We start from the raw sequence: 19163 nt of genomic DNA on the forward strand, positions 1-19163 counted from the left end.
CCACTCAATCACTTCCAGGACCCCACACGTAGAAACTATCAGAGATCACACAGCAGTGATAGTCCCTGGGTACAATCAAGCATTTCCAGGACCCCATGCAGTAGAAGCTAATCACAGAACACACAGCAATGAATAGCGTATAGGTCCTTGCAGAATTTCCAAGTATAAATCCACAGAACTGGTGATGCGTTCCACTAGCACCTTGGCAGAGCGAGGCCTCTTAGCCAAAGTCAGCGACTAACATGTGGAGTTGCCTTCAGTGACCTGTTTTAAAATCTTCCAATTTCTCACGATATTGTGACCTCCCAGAGGGGGTTGCACCGTTTTCCTGATTGGTGCAAGTCCCTTATGCTGTCACTTTCTCCTACCTCCTCTGGGTATTACTTCCCTGACGAACACCTGCTGGGATGGTTCCGTTCAGTCTACCAGGTTCACGTGAAGCACAAAACAGGCAAATGGAAGGAGGAGTAAATCCTGAGCGTCCCCTGGGGAGGTGGGAATTAACTTAGAGGGTCTTTTGTTTTGGGAGGTGTCACCTTGCTCTAACACAGACATATGGACCAGGCTAACATCAAGGCTTATCCAGTATTAAACATTTCAATAACTTACATTATTACAGTACATAATAGACATGCTAATGAAAATGTGTGTCCTGAGAATGATCACACATACACTAGGAGACAGGAAGTTGAACACAAAAGGACTAAAAAGTAAATTGATCTCTGCAAGGACTGAGATGCTGCCAGTACATTTGTAACACACATCTCATGTCCTCACAGCGGGAAAGAACAGCAGTCCAGTAGCCATCTTGTTGCGCTGGTGAGGTACACTCCTCTTCAATACTGTAGATGAGCTGACTTCACCCTACTGAGGTCAACAGCACCACCTTGCTGGTTGGGCTTTCCATGTGTTATTGATTTGGCAGTTGGAGACCTCTCACATCTCACAATTGATCCATGGAGATGTTTTTATCAAAGAGAACTTCCATCAAGTTAAGTGCTTCCACTGATCAGCAGACCATTCTTTTTTTCTTTTTAACCACACTTCTATTTTATTTAATAATAAAGCAACCCAATTTTACAACACTTATGTCTTGTGCCATTATATTTGAATAAAAAGTACGAGTTAAACACAATCTTGTCCCAGGAAAGGATTATCCTATTAGGTTACAAGGCATGCCTAGGTGGCCCAGTGCAGACCGCATACAGGTTTTCTGGAGCTGCAGGTATGCTTTATAATGTTCATGTATTACTGTAAGTGCTTTTTATCATCCATAAGCTACTGTAGAAAACAAACACAAAAACCACCCTACTATTCAATTTTAATAGCCTGTACAATGTACAGGTGCTGCTGTCTATTTATTGAAAGCAGTCTGTTCTGATGGTATTTTTACCATTAGTAAATCATTTTTACATATGAGTAAACTAATATACATTAGATAACCAAAAAAGATTTTGTCATTCCATTTAGTTATTTAGTGAAAGTATCATATCACTGTTTTCCCTTATCTTTAGCGATTCAAGGAATTAAGTTTCCATGTAAACATATTTTGCAAATGACAGCACAATCATAATATCTACACTTTGCCATCATCATCAACTTCAGAATTACTTTCCTCCATGAGTTGTAATTTACCTACTGCATACATTCATTTATTGTCTTGCAGTTATTTCCCTGTCTCTCTGACACACCATCCATCATCTACATTTATTCCCGCTCCCTGGACTGACTACTGGAATCTGCATGTCTCTACTTTTTTTACATCAAGGGGTTATTAAAGTCATCTAATTAATGGAATTTTAAATATTCAAATAAGCCTCTGAAAGGAGAATGTAATTCTAGAAAAAGACATTTTTTTTTTTTTATGTCAGGCGGCATTGCCTGAAAGTCTCCTTATTTCTGCTCATATTTCTTGCACTGTAAATTAGAATTGAGACTTGGTATATTATTGGATGATATTCCCTAATATTAGTTATTTTTTCTCCATTTTATTATAAAACATTTGAAACAAGTAATAAAAGAGAAAGCATTTTAATTAAAATTATTTACTGTCTCTATAGAAGTTACTATATAGCATATTGAAAATGGAAAATTAAGCAATGGTAATGCATTAAGTTAAATTTAAGTAAAGCTCTCGTACCAAAATAATTAATGATATTACCTGTATTAATTAACATCAATGGTTCCCAAACCATACTGCTTCCCTTCTGTCTGAAATAACCATGTGGAAATAATTCAGGCCTTATAGGTAATGGTTTATAAAATACAAATGTATAATTATTAATAAAAAAAAATTAAATAAAAATGATGTGAAAAATTAACATCGTTCCCTAGGCCTCAGACACTCCATAAACAGAGGTATGAATATGCTTTATTGTGGTATGTGATGCCTGCTTGAAGGGAAAACAATTCCACAGTCATTTCATATAACTATGTATGTGTTGTTATATTATTATTAATATTAATATTAATATAGGAATTGGAAGCATGCCTGAAAATGTAGCATACATTAAATATTAGACATCACCAGGGGGTTCTGTCTGGAGTCGATTTAGAAATCTGCATATACAGCAAGCTCCTACTACCCTATATAGATTTAGCTCCACCTAAGCAGCTTTTCACCTAAATAAAGTGGTAAACACTCTTGGAAACCTGGAAATGGATCATAAGGTCTGACAAATCACATTTCCAATTACACCATGCAGATGACAGGGTGAGGATATGGAGACAACAGCATGAAAGCATGGATACTTCTTGTCACGACTCTTCAGGCTGGCGAAGGCAACATTATGGAGATGCGGTTCGTTACACTTGGGCTAATATTACCCACAAAACATACCAACAGTTAGTAGAGTTCATGCCTAGAAGAATTCATGCTGTATTATGGGTAAAGATGGCCCAACATAGTACTAACCCAATAGTCATAAGGATAACAGGGATTGTCAGCAAGTCAGACACAGTAGTCTTATACGGGCATATTCCATTCAAAGCAATGTTGGGTCATGATGTGTGGCTGCTCACATCACTGATATTGTAGCCCAACATTTTTAATTTTACCGGGCACCCCAAGGAGTGTTCCCATGCTATTCCAATAGCATGTTACCAGGCCCCGCTGTAAGCTGCAGTCCTTCTATACACTGGTTGCTATGGGCTCGTACCAACATTAATTAATAAGCAATCGGTATGATTCACCACCGGCCGCATGGTTCAAATCCCGGCAGCGTCAGCCCGATGGAGAAGGAAATCCCGATCGTCCCCGGGTAAGTATAAACTAACCTAATTTTAGCCCCTAACCCTAACCCTTCCTTACGGGTGCCTAACCATAACCTCCCCCCTGTGCCTAACCCTAATCCCCCCTCTAAGTGACTAAACCTAACCCCCCCTTCCTAAGTCCCCTGGGGGTGCCTAACCCCCCCGGGGGTGCCTAACCCTCCCTCCCCCTAGCCTAACCCTAACCTCCCGGGGGGTACTTAACCCTAAGTCCCACCCAGTAGCCCTAAACCTAACCCTCCCCCCCCGCGCGGCTGTCTGCGCCCGGCATCTCTTCAACCGGGATGCCGGGCGCCGGTCTCCCAGCATTGGTAAAATGACAGGCGTCTAAATTTAGATGCCTGTCTTTTAACCCTCGCCGGGATTTAGTAGTCTAGAAGCCGGCGGTCGGCATCCAAGTGAAAACATCATGCTTCATAATAATACTCATCTCTTTTTTAGCCAAGTAGGAAAAAAAGGCATAAAATAGATATGAGATGGGATTAAAATGCATGAAATATCTTCAGTTCCCCTTTGATTGCTGTTCTTTAATGTTCTAAATTAAGAGAGAAAGGAGTCACATGGTCTTGTCTAGCGATAATCCTGGCAGGCCAATTACTTTACTACAGAGCTGAGACAGTTTATCAGATCACCTGGTTATTTAATCAGCCTTTAGATAACAGTCTAGGATAAAAATATTCCCATTAAATGAACATGTTTTCAAAGTTCTTTCTTATTATGAAGCCATTCTATGGCATTTGTATGTAATAAAATCTTATTTAAGTATTTTATTAATCAGACAAAAGCTGGAAGAAATATGTTATTATTTTGTTTTCTTTAACAGCAGTTTGAACGAGATTTGCGGAGATATGCCACCCATGAGAAAAAGATGATGCTGGATAACCACGCACTGTACGATAAAACCAAGGTATTGTAAACAGTCTCCCATTCGCTTGCAATACAGTATATTGTTTTATAAAGGCTATACAGTCAGGCGCATAAATATTGGGACATTGACAGAATTTTCATATTTTGGCCTCTATTAACCACCACAATGGCTTTTAAATGAAACAAACAAGATGTGCTTTAACTGCAGACTTTCAGATTTAATTTGAGGGTAATTACATCCAAATCAGGTGAACGGTGTAGGAATTACAACGTTTTCTATATGTGCCTCCCACTTTTTAAGGGGCCAAAAGTAATGGGACTATCAACTCAAAAGCTATTTCATGGACAGGTGTGGGTTATTCCCTCGTTATTGAGCAGGTAAAAGGTCTGGAGTTAATTCTAGGTGTGACATTTGCATTTGGAATCAGTTGTGGTCGACTCTCAATATGAGATCCAAAGAGCTGTCACTATCAGTGAAGAAAGCCATCATTAGGCTGAAAAATAAAAACAAACAGAGAGATAGCAAAAACATTAGGTGTGGCCAAATCAACTGTTTGGAACATTCTTAAAAAGATAGAATGCACCGGAGAGCTCAGCAACACCAAAAGACCCGGAAGACCAGAGAAAACAACTGTGGTGGATGACAGAAGAATTATTTCCCTGGTGAAGAAAAACCCCTTCACAACAGTTGGCCAAATCAAGAACACTCTCCAGGAGGTAGGTGTATATGTGTCAAAGTCAACAATCAAGAGAAGACTTCACAAGAGTGAATATAGAGGGTTCACCACAAGATGTAAACCATTGGTGAGCCACAAAAACAGGAAGACCAGATTAGAGTTTGCCAAACAACATCTAAAAAAGCCATTACAGTTCTGGAACAACATCCTATGGACATATGAGACAAAGATCAACTTGTACCAGAGTGATGGGAAGAGAACAGTATGGAGAAGTAAAGGAACTGCTTATGATCCAAAACATACCACCTCATCAGTGAAGCATCGTGGTGGTAATGTCATGGCGTGGGCATGTATGGCTGCCAATGGAACTGGTTCCCTTGTATTTATTGATGATGTGACTGCTGACAAAAGCAGCAGAATAAATTCTGAAGTGTTTCGGGCAATATTAAATGCTCATATTCAGTCAAATGCTTCAGAACTCATTGGACGGTGCTTAACAGTGCAGATGGACAATGACCCGAAGCATACTGCAAAAGCAACCAAAGAGTTTTTTAAGGCTAAAGAGTGGAATGTTTTGCAATGGCCAAGTCAGTCCCCTGACCTGAATTCGATTGAGCATGCATTTCACTTGATGAAGACAAAACTGAAGGGAAAATGCCCCAAGAACAAGCAGGAACTGAAGACATTTGCAGTAGAGGCCTGGCAGAGCATCACAAGGGATGAAACCCAGCGTCTGGTGATGTCTATGCGTTCCAGACTTCAGGCTGTAATTGCCTGCAAAGGATTTGCAACAAAGTATTAAAAAGTGAAAGTTAGATTTAGGATTGTTTAGTGTGTCCCATTACTTTTGGCCTCTTAAAAAGTGGGAGGCACATATAGAAACCGTTGTAATTCCTACACCGTTCACCTGATTTGGATGTAATTACCCTCACATTAAATCTGAAAGTCTGCAGTTAAAGCACATCTTGTTTGTTTCATTTCAAAGCCATTGTGGTGGTGAATAGGGGCCAAAATATGAAAATTCTGTCAATGTCTCAATATTTATGCACCTGACTGTAAATGTAATATATATACCACACTTAATTGTGGAGTCGCACACCTTGGTGTGCATTGTGATGCACGGGGCTGAGTGCGTTCAACCACCCAAGGCGTGCGTATATCAGTGCAACCACACATTCAGCAGATAAAACAGGTGAAACAGATACAGAACAGGAGATAAAAAATAGTTTAGAATAGGCTGTTAAATTTGAATTATTGTTAATGAATAAAGATATAACTGGATAACAGTGTAAGTGAATAAAACAGTTTAACATTAAAAATAGGCTGTTTAAAGCGTTGGATATGAATGACTACTGTCACTGTAAGAGTGGTTCATTATGGAAAGAAAACATGTTGAACAGTGAATTGTACTGTTTGAATAGATCATCATTTATACTAGTTAATCTTTGGTGAGGATTTTTGTCAGGTTATGAGGTAATTTTGTTATTTGTTGAAATTTTTCAGTTGGAAATGTGTATTTCAGTAAGGCAGTGATGTGCTGCTTTTCTGTCAGCAGTGTCTGTGAGAGATGTTATTGTGTACACTTGTAGAGTGATATAGCTGTAGCTTTGTGATGAGGTTTTGATAACAGTAGGAAGTAGATCAGGTGCTAGTTGTGCGGTCGTTGGGACATAATCCACGGTCATGTGATCTAGTGTGTCCAATCATGTTGGTAGGATCTGTTTCAATATATTACCAGATCCTACAATGGATCAATATTTGAAAAAAGAAAATGAAAATGCACAAGTGATTACGGCTGCGTGTGTATGTTGTAGGCAGTACTTCTAGGCATTTATGTTTACAGAAATGGATATTGTTATCACGGAGCAGACATTCCGAAAACATGGAGCAAAACCTCTGTCAGGCAAACCATGATTAGTTGCATTGAGGATGAGGCAATTTGCATGTTTTATAGCAAAGACCATATAGGATTTGAATATATTTTAATTGGGTGTTACAAGTGGCTATTGTAGTTTATCATGAGATACGGTGATTATCAGTCAGTTTGCACTGTAATATATACAGTAGTTAAAGTAACATACTTGTATAGCAGCCTGCAGTAAATGTCATATGATCAATAGCATCACTTTAGTATGCATAGAACAATGGTAAGTAATTATAAAAAATATTTTTTTCAAGAAGGAGTTTATGTGCTTTTAAATTATTTTAGTTTTCCTAGTAGGGGTATACACTGGTCCCCTGCTACTAACTTAGATTTAAGTATTTATAATCTTCAGTGGCCTTATAATGCTCTGAAGGGTTCAGATTAGGACTCCGTAAACAGAATGCATGCTATTCTGTCATGCTGCCCCAAAACATCACGGATTAGGGGTGCCCCTCTTTGCTTGGGAGGTCACATTACAGATGTCTTCATACATCTTAACTCTAATCGCGCCAAATAGCCCCGGTTGCCGTGCCACAGACTTTGCGACTTACAGTAGCTGCACCAAGCATCTATTGTCTCAAAATTTTAATCTAATTCATACCACTAAAGCGACAAGTCTACATTGTGAGCGTCCACTGACCATTGCGGCTTATACTTCTGTCTGCAACTCAATAGCAAAAAACTGGGTGTCGACTTTATGCAACTGTCAACATTTTGAACATGTCAACATTTTGTCATTGTTGACATTGTGGTTGTCGACATTCTGAATATGTCGACATTTTGTCTGCCGACATGTACCTGTCAACATTATGGCGTTTATATAATGACTGTCAACATTGTGATTGGCAACAAAACATACCGAACCCTACTGGACTCGCGTGGCATGTGATGGAAGCTCAGTCCCGCCAACAGACAAAATAGGTCTGGTATACTGTAACTTTCAGCTTAAGTCTAATGAGAATCTTAATTTCATATTTCCCTTAAATCTAAATATTTCGGTAATGATGTAACCATGGTAATATATACAGAAGGTTTGGTAAAGACTCCGGTAATTATCTGTACAGTGTGCAGACAGATGATCTGTTACCTGATTCTTTACTATTGTGACAAGGAAACAAACTGATATATCTATAGCCACTCTTTGTTATTTAAGAATATAATGGTTGCTAATGATGAGCAGGCTATTGACAAGTCACATTAAAGCAATTTTGCTGCTTATAATGCACTTGATCCATGTCCTATTTATTATGAGGCAATGATTTTTTTTCAAGTGTATTTTAGTATGCCAATTAAGATGCCTGCATATTCAACATCCTTACTAACAGATATTCCCAAGGGGTGAAAGACAGGATGTCTGAGCTGAACAAGGACAAAAGTAACAACTTGATTCATTCTACGGAAACGTTAGCTCAATGGTATCAAATGAATAATGGAATTACAGTAATTCATTAAATTGCTCCTCCTTCTACACATAATAGGGCTACCATCCATGTGAGCCAGTATATATAATAATGTGCCTAACAGTTTACTTTATGACTTGCTGATGTCACTGGTTCCTAGTGAACTATACTTGACTAGTATAACACTTGTGCTAGTGTCTACCAGTGGCGGCTCCTACCCCAGGGCAGAGAGTAGGATTTTTGTCATCGGGGCAAGGCAGTAATTTCCCCACCCCTCAAAACAAAACAAAAAAACAAAGAGGGAGTTCTTCTGAAAAACGGGTATGGTTTTGTGGCACAGTAATGCCCCTTACACATTGTGCCACACAGCAGTACCTCTTATACACGTTAAGCCACACAGTGGAGCCCCTTATACACTTTATGCCACAGTATGCCCCCCTACACGTTGCACCACAATAGAGCCCCTTATACACATTACACCACAGAAGGGCCCCTTATACACGTTACACCACAGTAGGGCCCCTTATACACGTTACTCCACAGTAGGGCCCCTTATACACTTTATACCACAGTAGAGCTGCTTATACATGCCATGTTATGCCACAGTAGAGCCCATTTTACACATTATGCCATGGCAGTGCCCCTTATACACTTATGCCATGGTAAAGCCCCTATACTTTGGTAGGGCCCGTCCACCACATTCGTCCTCCACATTCCTATAGATATGTCCTCACTAATCTTACAATCAGTGACATTCAATGACAGGAGGTTCTGACAAGTGCAGTGTTGTGTATCCCTTGCCTGTTGAACTGCTACTACAGACCGTAGTACTGTACTTCTCATCATTCCTCCTCCTCCTCATTTTCATATTCCTCCTCATCCCTCTTTATCATCATTCCTCCTTCTCATCATTCCTCCTCCTCATTCCTCCTTCTCATCATTTCTCCTCCTCATCCCTCCTTCTCATCATTCCTCCTTCTCATCATTCCTCCTTCTCATCATTCCTCCTTTTAATCATTCCTCTCCTCATCCCTGCTTATCATCATTCCATCTCCTCATCATTCCTCCTCCTCATCCCTCCTTCTCATCATTCCTCCTTCTCATCATTCCTCTTCCTTGTTCCTCCTTCTCATCATTCCTCCTTCTTATCATTCCTCTTCCTCATTCCTCCTTCTCATCATTCCTCCTTCTCATCATTCCTCCTCCTCATCCCTCCTTATCATCATTCCTCCTTCTCATCATTCCTCCTCCTCATCCCTCCTTCTCATCATTCCTTCTAATCATTCCTCCTCCTAATCCCTCCTTATCATCATTCCTCCTCATTCCTCCTTCTCATCATTCCTCTTCCTCGTTCCTCCTTCTCATCATTCCTCCTTCTCATCATTCCTCTTCCTCATTCCTCCTTCTCATCATTCCTCTTCCTCGTTCCTCCTTCTCATCATTCCTCCTTCTCATCATTCCTCCTCCTCATCCCTCCTTCTCATCATTCCTCCTTCTCATCATTCCTCCTCCTCATCCCTCCTTCTCATCATTCCTTCTAATCATTCTTCCTCCTAATCCCTCTTTATCATCATTCCTCCTCATTCCTCCTTCTCATCATTCCTCTTCCTCGTTCCTCCTTCTCATCATTCCTCTTCCTCGTTCCTCCTTCTCATCATTTCCCCTTCTCATCATTCCTCTTCCTCATTCCTCCTTCTCATCATTTCTCCTTCTCATCATTCCTCTTCCTCATTACTCCTTCTCATCATTCCTCCTCCTCATCCTTCCTTATCATCATTCCTCCTTCTCATCATTCCTCCTCCTCATCCCTCCTTCTCATCATTCCTCCTAATCATTCCTCCTCCTCCTAATCCCTCCTTATCATCATTCCTCCTCATTCCTCCTTCTCATCGTCACCTCCCCCCTCCTCCCGGGAGCAGCTATTCTGCTCAGCTTTGTTGTTGTGTGGCTGTGCCTAGTAGCAGCCATGAAAAGTCTCCTGTGCCCGGCGGGCGTCCAGACCCTACAGACACTGCAGGAGATGGGGAGAGGGGGTCGAGCGCAGAGGACAGGCAGCTGCAGTGCTGTCTGCTGTAATGTATATTAGCAGGGGTGCGTCCAGCAAAGAAGGAGCTGGGCATACTGCTTCTATTATACATGGCGGCGCCTGCAGGTGATCAGTGGCGGCTGCGGTGCATACATGGGTGGAGGCACCATCCTTATTATGGCTGTACCTGAGGCACGTGCCCCCCTCTCCTAGTTGCAGCCCTGCCTACCCTAGTGGCGTCTAATTAGAGAAGAGGAGACCACTGTACAGTCTCTGTGTGGGCCTCCTGCTCTCTATCGAGTGGTGCAAGTTAGTAAACTTTAGCACTGTGCCAAAGTCTACTGGGCATGTGCTGGTCTCTGAGAACATGATGTCTTCCTCAATTTCCTGGTGATTTCTGCAGAGCCACTGATTCGGGACTCCGTAGAGGAGAATATTAAACATGGGCGTAAGGTGTGCAGCATGGGTACTGTCATGCTGTCATTGTTGGCAGTACACAGCTGCAATACAATTTTAGAAATGAAAATTAACAGAGAAATTGGGTGGTTTGCTTAGAGCAGAGGTTCTCAAACTCGGGAGCTCATTCAGACTCGCTCGCTAAGATGCATACTCTCGCAGCTGGCGATGGTGTGCAGTGTGTATGGATTGTGCGTATGCATCGCAGTGCGCATGTGCATACCTTAGCGAAAGTTCACAATGCACTCGCTCACTGTGCATAGACAGCCCAGCAGAGTGAGTGACAGGGGAAGCCGTTTGTAGGTGGTAACATGGGCTGGCCATTAAAAACGGGGGAGTGGAGGTGCAAATGCAGGCGTGCCTGAACATCTCAACGGCATTTTAGAGGTGTGCATAATTAAAAGACAGCATCATAGTACACCTGGCTTGTTTTTACACTGAAGTGCTCGCAATGCTTGCGGCAGGGTATGGTCAACCTCAAGCGCTGCGATAGCATCCGATGTTACCCGATGTACCGATGGTTGCATACACTTCCTGGACATGGGACCTTATTCAGAGACGGTCGCGAGCGCCGATGTGCTCGTGACCGTCTCGATTGTTAGGCCTGCGCACGCACAGCGGCCGCACTGCGCATGCACAAGCCCCGGAGCGACAGAGAAACTCTGTCGCTCCGGAGCTCACTACCAAAGGGGCGGCTGTCGATGTTGATCAACAGCTGCCCCCATTTGGTAGGCGGGCCGGGGGGGTGGTTTCCAAAACGGAGGTGTTCCTTTACGAACGGCAATGTTGGATAACATCTTAACAGATCAATTTTTATGAATGTCCCATTGGTGATGCCCAACAAAAACAAAAGATAAGATACAACAGAAGATTTAAGATACAAAGTCAAATACTGTGGGCGGACGCACTGACATCATCAGTGTTGTCAGTGGGGAGCTTCCTGCTCCATCAGAACAGAAAGCTCCCTGGGGCTTATGAGTGCCCAGACCCAACCTTAGGGTCTGGTCGTAAGCCCCGATGGTCGCGATGGTGATCACCATCGCGACCATCAACCTGCTCGGTCGTTAAGCTGTGGGTGGTAACCCACAGCTTAACGATCGACAAGGAGGCGGCTGTTCAGGATGCAAGCGGCCGCCCTGATTCAGTGCGACTGCTTGCATCTAACGACCGCCTCTGAATGAGGGCCATGGTGTGCACAAGTGGGCGTCTTAAAATAGGCTGGTGGGTGTCTGCATACACTATGTGATCGCTCTCTAACAAATACTGGGCATGCTAATGCATTGCTGTGCGATAGCACTGCCTATGCAATTTGCATACATATCGTGTGAGCGATCACATCTAGCGAGCGGCTCTAAATCAGGCCCTCGGTCCTCAGGACCCCACACAGGTCACATTTTCCAGGTCACCTAGTTGAGGCACAGGTGCATAGGTGTATTCATTACTCATTGACATTTTAGGGGGACATTTAGGGGGAGCTAATTATTTCACTTGTGATTCTGTGAGGAGACCTGGAAAACATGCATTGTTTGGGGTCCTGAGGGTTGAGTTTGAGAACCTGTGGTATAGAGTAATTATTTTTATTTTCCAGAGGTACATTTATTTAATCTTTAAAGGAAAACTCCAGTCTTAAGGTACCCATACATCTGCGGAGGATTGCCACGATCCTGCGATGCTGCAACCCGGCATCGCAGGATTGCAGAAATCCAACATGTTGGATTTTCCAGATATGATGATCGTGATTGTCTAATCGGGGACATTTAACATGTAAAATTTCATTGATCCTGCGACGGATCGCTGTACACTGATGGACCGGCGGATCGGCATTTCCGCTTCCATCGCAACATCGCGATGATCCGTCACAGATGTATGGGTACCTTAACGCCTACCATTGACTAGTAGTGCTGTGTGGGTAATCTACTAGGATCCTCCATTACCTAAAGACTTGGATACATTTCGCAGTGACTGAAAATGAGCCATAAGGACATGGGAAAACTGACTTAACAAACCCAATTGTCATTGCAGTTGGTAGAATACATCAAGCTAGGGATTATAGAGGGCAAGCGAGATTGGGTCCCAAAGAAGTAACACCTGTGGCTCTATTAGCTGAAGGAAGGGAAAGGGTATTGAGGTGACATTTCCAGTGATTTCTTTAAACCTCGGTGCAATCATTATCCACCAAGACAGTGTTAAATAAGATGTGCAGGCAATGTTGGATAACATCTTAACAGATCAATTTTTATGAATGTCCCATTGGTGATGCCCAACAAAAACAAAAGATAAGATACAACAGAAGATTTAAGATACAAAGTCAAATACTTAAGACATAAATCAAAGCTTTCATATAAACCACAGAGACTAGCACTTTTGTGATAAGCTTTTATTACATATTTTCGAAGGGACATGTCCAACTAGCCCATTGTAGGTTTATAGAACATTACTGTGCCCTTATTTTTTTATTTTGTGTCGGCATAACAGTGGGGTGAGGTGGCAGAATTTGCTGTAAACTGGTTACTGCGGTTTTGTATCTCAGCTATTATTATGTTTATTGCTGCAACTTCTTACACCAAATAAAAGCACAATCTCTGGACACACTGACATTTTCTCATGTGAAATATTTAAACTCACTTTTCATGAAATCATTCAGTCTAGACAGAAATGAAAATTTTGTTCACACTTAACTTCATTTTCCTGGGCAGCACACGTGTCAGTAGCCACCTCACAAAGCAAAACCAGGGACAAGTATCTTCCTACTAAACTCTCTGTCTCCTACCTATCGTTCGTTACATGTCATGTAAGACCAAGCTGCAGTATAGTAACAGGTAGCAGCTGTCAGCTGCCATGCCTAGACCCTCACCCCTCCCATAGGAATCCCTTATAGACAATTTTTCCACTAGTAAAACTTATACATGCCTTTTAACAAATGTCGAGTGAGCTTCCAATGAGATTTCTGAATAGAGGTTATGAGGAGAAACAGACACAGTCGCTGGGCGGAGACACTCCCCCACAACGGTCGGGATGCACCTACATTTGTCTAGCCACCTCCCATTACCTCCCACACACAATTCAATCACTGACTGTCAACTTTGTGTCCAATACTCACTGCAACTATTGTCAGTAAGCAATCAAGATGCATGCACAGTGCGGCTCATACTCATGCACAATGCGGCTCATACACATGCACAGTGCGGCTCATACTCATGCACAGAGCGGCTCATACACATGCACAGTGCGGCTCATACTCATGCACAGAGCGGCTCATACACATGCACAGTGCGGCTCATACTCATGCACAATGCGGCTCATACACATACACAGTGCGGCTCGTACTCATGGACAGTGCGGCTCGTACTCATGGACAGTGCGGCTCATACACATGCACAGTGTGGCTCGTACACATGCACAGTGCGGCTCGTACACATGCACAGTGTGGCTCCTACACATGCACAGTACGGCTCGTACACATGGACAGTGCGGCTCCTACACATGCACAGTGTGGCTCGTACACATGCACAGTGCGGCTCGTACACATGCACAGAGTGGCTCGTACACATGCACAGTGCGGCTCGTACACATGCACAGTGCGGCTCCTACACATGGACAGTGCGGCTCCTACACATGCACAGTACGGCTCATACATATGAACAATGCGGCTCATACACATGCACAGTGCAGCTCGTACACATGCACAGTATAAGAAAAAAATCACTCAACTCCACAAACAGCGCCATTACGTCCAACTCTGAATCAGGCCCTTAGTTTTTATTTATGCATTCAAAATAACATGTGGATGAATTGGCATATTGGGGCTGATTCAGCATTGCTTGTACAGTATGTGCAATGCTGATCGCATATTCCCGATTATCGGAAATCTGTGCATGCGCTGGACCCGTTCTGCGAATGATCACACGCAGACCCTTCTATGCCTCAGCCTGATTGACAGGCATTTAATGGCCGTGCGGGGGCGGGGATGGAGTGGCAAGGCAGGGGCTGCGTCCACGGGCGCAGTTTCCTAACCTCGCAAGCCGGGCCAGACTGAGTAAGCAGAGGCTTACTCAGCTGGCCAGATGCCCGGCGCCATCCGCCATTGCGTCCGATGGTCGCAATGGTGATCCCAGCCTGCGACCTCGGTCGCAGTGCTGGGATCGCAAATGCAGCAGGAGGTGTCATACAACTCTTGCTCCATTTGCATACTTGCATATTTACAATGACGGAATTGTAAAGCTGCCTGCGTGGAGCTTTGCAATTCCATCCCAAGCAGAATCAGCTCATGCGCGCAGCATCCTTTCAGTGCAGGGAGAGAGCAGGGGGCAGCCCAGCTACTGATGTAGTGCTGGGCTCGCCCCCAGCCTGACATTAAATGGGAGGCATGCCATACAGCCACACCCCCTTTGGAGGCACTTGTCTTCGCCCTCCACAGTATTAGGAGGCGTCGGGGTCCCTGTCTGCTCAGTTCCAGCCCTGATTGATTGTAATTGCAACCACGTAGAGTGTGTGACGGGACGTCAGCTTTTGTGGGTGATGACGCGGGAGTGGTCGGAGAAACACAGGTGTGCCTGTCTATTTGAACATCGTTACCTGGGCGTGCATAAATTAGCCATTGCGATGTCATTCGCATGTTGCAGCGAGACTTGCAATTTCAGAGACAAGTCAGACCTGCTGTAATCCTGCGAGAGGGTCTGATATTACTCGAAGTTACCGATGTAATTGCAGGACTGCAAGTCCTTACGTATGTGCGAGAGCGGTAGTGGGCATCTCTTAGCATATTCTTGCAGCAGAACTGCTTGCATAATCTCAGCGGCGATCGCAATAACAATCTGTGCTGAATCAGGCCCTGTGATCTTATTGTGCAGTGCCTGACTCCCAGTCACTGAGGAGGAGGCGGCGGCAGTGCGAGGAGAGTCTGGGGGCATGCCCCAGAGTGATGAAACAGGGGGTGTGCCATGAAGCCATGCCCCTTCCACACAAGGCCACACCCCATTTTCAGGGCTTGGCATATACGAGCATGGACATATTGAGAATTTTGGAACCCCTCTGAAGGGGATGTGGCCACACAATTTTAGGGGAGTGGCTTCACTTCTTTGAGAGAACTGGGCACTGTATGCTCAACCCATCCCCTCTCTTCTTCCCTGTTTAATATCATGTCATTTTACTGACCAACAACTGTAAGCTGTAGCCGGTTTGTCTCTTTTGCAAGTACCTGGTGGGAAGCATAAGGTCTGGATGCAAATTTAAGGCTCATTTACACATATGTACTGAGAACATGGGAAAACTAGGGTGATTTCTTTAAGTTATTTTCCATGCACTTAACACAAATCACAAAGGGGAGTAGCGAGGCTCCGGTGGAGCAATAGCTCCGGGTGCCAAAATGGACAGAGTGCGCCATCCAGGGTTCCTGGAATTCATGGGCGCTACTCAGTATGATGGCTGCCTGTTAGTTTTATATCGGTTTGTTTGCTCTATATCCTAAATAAGTTAAGGATATGAGATCTGTTTCTACATTTCATGCTCCCTTAAGCTGCCCAGATTGCCTTCCCTCCGGCCCTCCCTCCTCTGTGATCATCTTCTTTCACCTCCCCTTTCCTGTCAGATTGTTTACATTCACTTCTCACCTCTATAATTCCCTCCCCTCTCTACCATGTGTTTGGCTCTTTGCCCCTGTCCACTCCTTTCTTATTGGCTTCTGTCACCTCCCCTCTCTGATCGGCGCTTTTCTCTGACCTCTCCTCTTTGATCCCCTCCCTCCTTCTCTCCTCATTGTGCTTCAATGGACTTAAAAGTGACACATCTGAGGTAAAGTCCTAAACTTCAATTATAAGGTATTATATTAAACAAAGTCACTGCTTTGCTGTTTAAAGTAATGAGGTGTTCCCAGGCATGACCACAAAGTTGAAAGGTGTTTAAAAATATTAGGAGACCTGAAATAATAATAATGGTGGAAGACAGAACATAGTTAGTAGTACTCACATTAATATAGGTGCAATGTATATTTGCAAAGTAGAGTAGGAGCATAGCTGAGAAGGGAGCTTCCCATAGGTGTCCCCACTCCAGTGAAAGCTGCTCGGGGCTGTAACTGCAGTTATAAGCTGTGCACCCTGTGGAATCTCACTCTAGCACATTAATGATACTGGATTTCAACCTCTATACGCACCTACCTATACCTTCTAAACCCTGCTTATAAACCTCTAAAATTGACGCTATTTGCGTACGCAGTCATACAGTAAAATAAAGACTTTAGACCTCGAACATGTGTTCCAAAGCACAAAGTATTATTCAAATAAAGTACAGTCAGTTACACGCTGTGATCTAAGTACAATTTAGCGCAAAGAAATATACAGACCCAAGATACAGTCATACATACGCACGCGCTCTGGACCAGATACAGGCATCAGCAAGAAACCTCCGTCAATCAGCAATCAGCAAGAAGACTAGAAACCCAGGGTCAGAACACACATATTTATACCCACCAGAAATAGACAACACAATAGAGGAGTTTGTTGCTGATCCCATTGGTTCCCAGTGCGGGTGCATTTGTTACAGGGCATTTAACAGGTTGATTCAAATGGCCACAGTCCAGCCTCCAACAGCTGGTTGCCTTCATTTTCCCACCTCATGCAAATCTAGACTGTTGGTTTTACAAAGTACATTTTGGTTCTTTATGTCTTTACGGTGCATAAGTTGCGAACGCATGTTCCGATCTTTACACCGATGATACCGGAAAGCTGTGGATAAAGTGCGGATCAGTATAATATCAAACACGGCTTACTTATCATGTATTAAACCTTAGATACCAAAATAGTCTTTATTTCACAGCATTTGTAATAAATGAATAAAACTTGGATCTTTTACTTTATAGCTATGGAACATTTTGTGTAAGTGTGCATTATGTAAGTATTAGGGATATGGGAAAAGACGCTAGTTAGGTTTATCTGATTTGGGGCAGATGTGCACGCATGCAGCTAATAAACAGCGTTTGCATGCAGGAAATTGTGCATTCGCTACTGTGCGTAATGTGCGGTGTTTATGCATGAGATTCTATTTATGATGGATTTAACATATATATATATATATATATATATATATATATATATACACATATCTCATTCCTTACTAACAGTTTCAAACTGCAATGCAAATGTGTTATGGGCAGTGAGCTTCACTTCTCAAACAAGGTGGAGCCCCCTAGCTATGAAGCTGGGGCCATTCTGTCTGAGAGTGAAACTAAAACCTGTTTAGGATTCAGACAAATTCAATTGTGTAGATCAATGTCTGGGTTATATTACAATTACAACAACTATACTTGTCTACATACAGGGATTCCCAATTTGTATGTAAAACACTCACAGTATTCTGGTGTATTGTCTATTCTATTTACTTTTCTCAGGAGGCTGTTTTTCTAGTTGTTTTGGTATTTCTCTATGCAAGGTTGTCCTCAGAATGGTGCAAGAGACAACACAGGACAAAAACTTGCTTTTTGGGGCACTCTTAAGAAAATAATAATTATCGGAAAATGAATAATAGATGTTAGATAAATAAAATTTAACCTTTATTATATTCCCTCTAAAAAGAGTGATATTAGTACACTCTAATAATTAGACGAATGACAATACATATAACAATAAGACATCACAGCTGATGTATAAAGAAGGCGAACATTTTTTTCTAATACTTGCTTAAATAGAACCTGAGGTAAAGGATAAATACATATATTAAATTTCAATGTGCTTTAATCCTCAGGATTAAACCACTCCATAAACACTAATGAAAAACCTCTTAAATATGACACAATAAATATTATGATAGAAATAAGTGTATATAGATGTGTCTACACAGTATACTGAAACCAAAATACCCTTTCTTTAGAGCATAAATAGATGAATAAATGGATGAATGAGACATCCAAATCACATATAGGACTGCAATAGCATCAAATAACCTGATTCGTCAGGGGACCCTGGCTAGAGATGAGGATACACTTGAGATACCAGTACAATGTATATAGAAAAATAATAAATAATAAATAAATAATAAATAAAGATATGTCATTGGAAAAATATTGAATATTGATATTTTGAATCAATAGTACCTATCCTCAAAGGGATTCCTAATGTACATATGCATATGTAAATCTAATGCATATAGAAACTGAAAAATAAACAAATAATAAGGCAGCAGAAATGCAGTGATAACCTAATGGGAGAAATCTATGATGTAATCGCTCATCTCCATTATAGCAGATCGGTAAAATCAACAATATATACAAAGGATATTGAAACACATGGTTACATATGAGATGTAATATAAGAAAGGTTACTGGAAATAAATCCTGAGTATCTGTGTCAGTGAATGAAAAAAGTAAGGTCCAGGGTGACAAGAGAAACGACTGACCAATTCTGCTATCCCTTATCAGTAATCAAACAAGGGATGAGAGAGAGGAAAGGACGCTGACCCTGGAAGAAACAACAGAAGAACTTCTGCTTTCTGGGAATTCAGCCGTGTCTTGTTCCTGTTACCAGAGCGGCATTGCAGGAAAGTCACTGGTATCC

General features: G+C 42.4%; 1 protein-coding gene across 4 annotated transcripts in view; it reads left to right on the plus strand.

The window, feature by feature from the left end:
• The window catches only part of DNTT (DNA nucleotidylexotransferase), a 473464-nt gene that overhangs the window by 343788 nt on the left and 110513 nt on the right, over positions 1 to 19163 (plus strand). For 3 of the 4 annotated variants that reach the window (XM_088477001.1, XM_088477000.1, XM_088476999.1), the window contains one exon: positions 4094 to 4177. In XM_088477001.1, coding sequence (XP_088333127.1) covers positions 4094 to 4177 — 84 coding nt within the window. The remainder of the gene's footprint in view (positions 1 to 4093; positions 4178 to 19163) is intronic. The other variant, XM_088477002.1, reaches the window with a different exon arrangement.

This window comes from Taudactylus pleione, unplaced genomic scaffold (assembly GCF_031769625.1).
Source record: "Taudactylus pleione unplaced genomic scaffold, aTauple2 ptg000198l, whole genome shotgun sequence".
NCBI classification, from domain to species: Eukaryota; Metazoa; Chordata; class Amphibia; order Anura; family Myobatrachidae; genus Taudactylus; species Taudactylus pleione.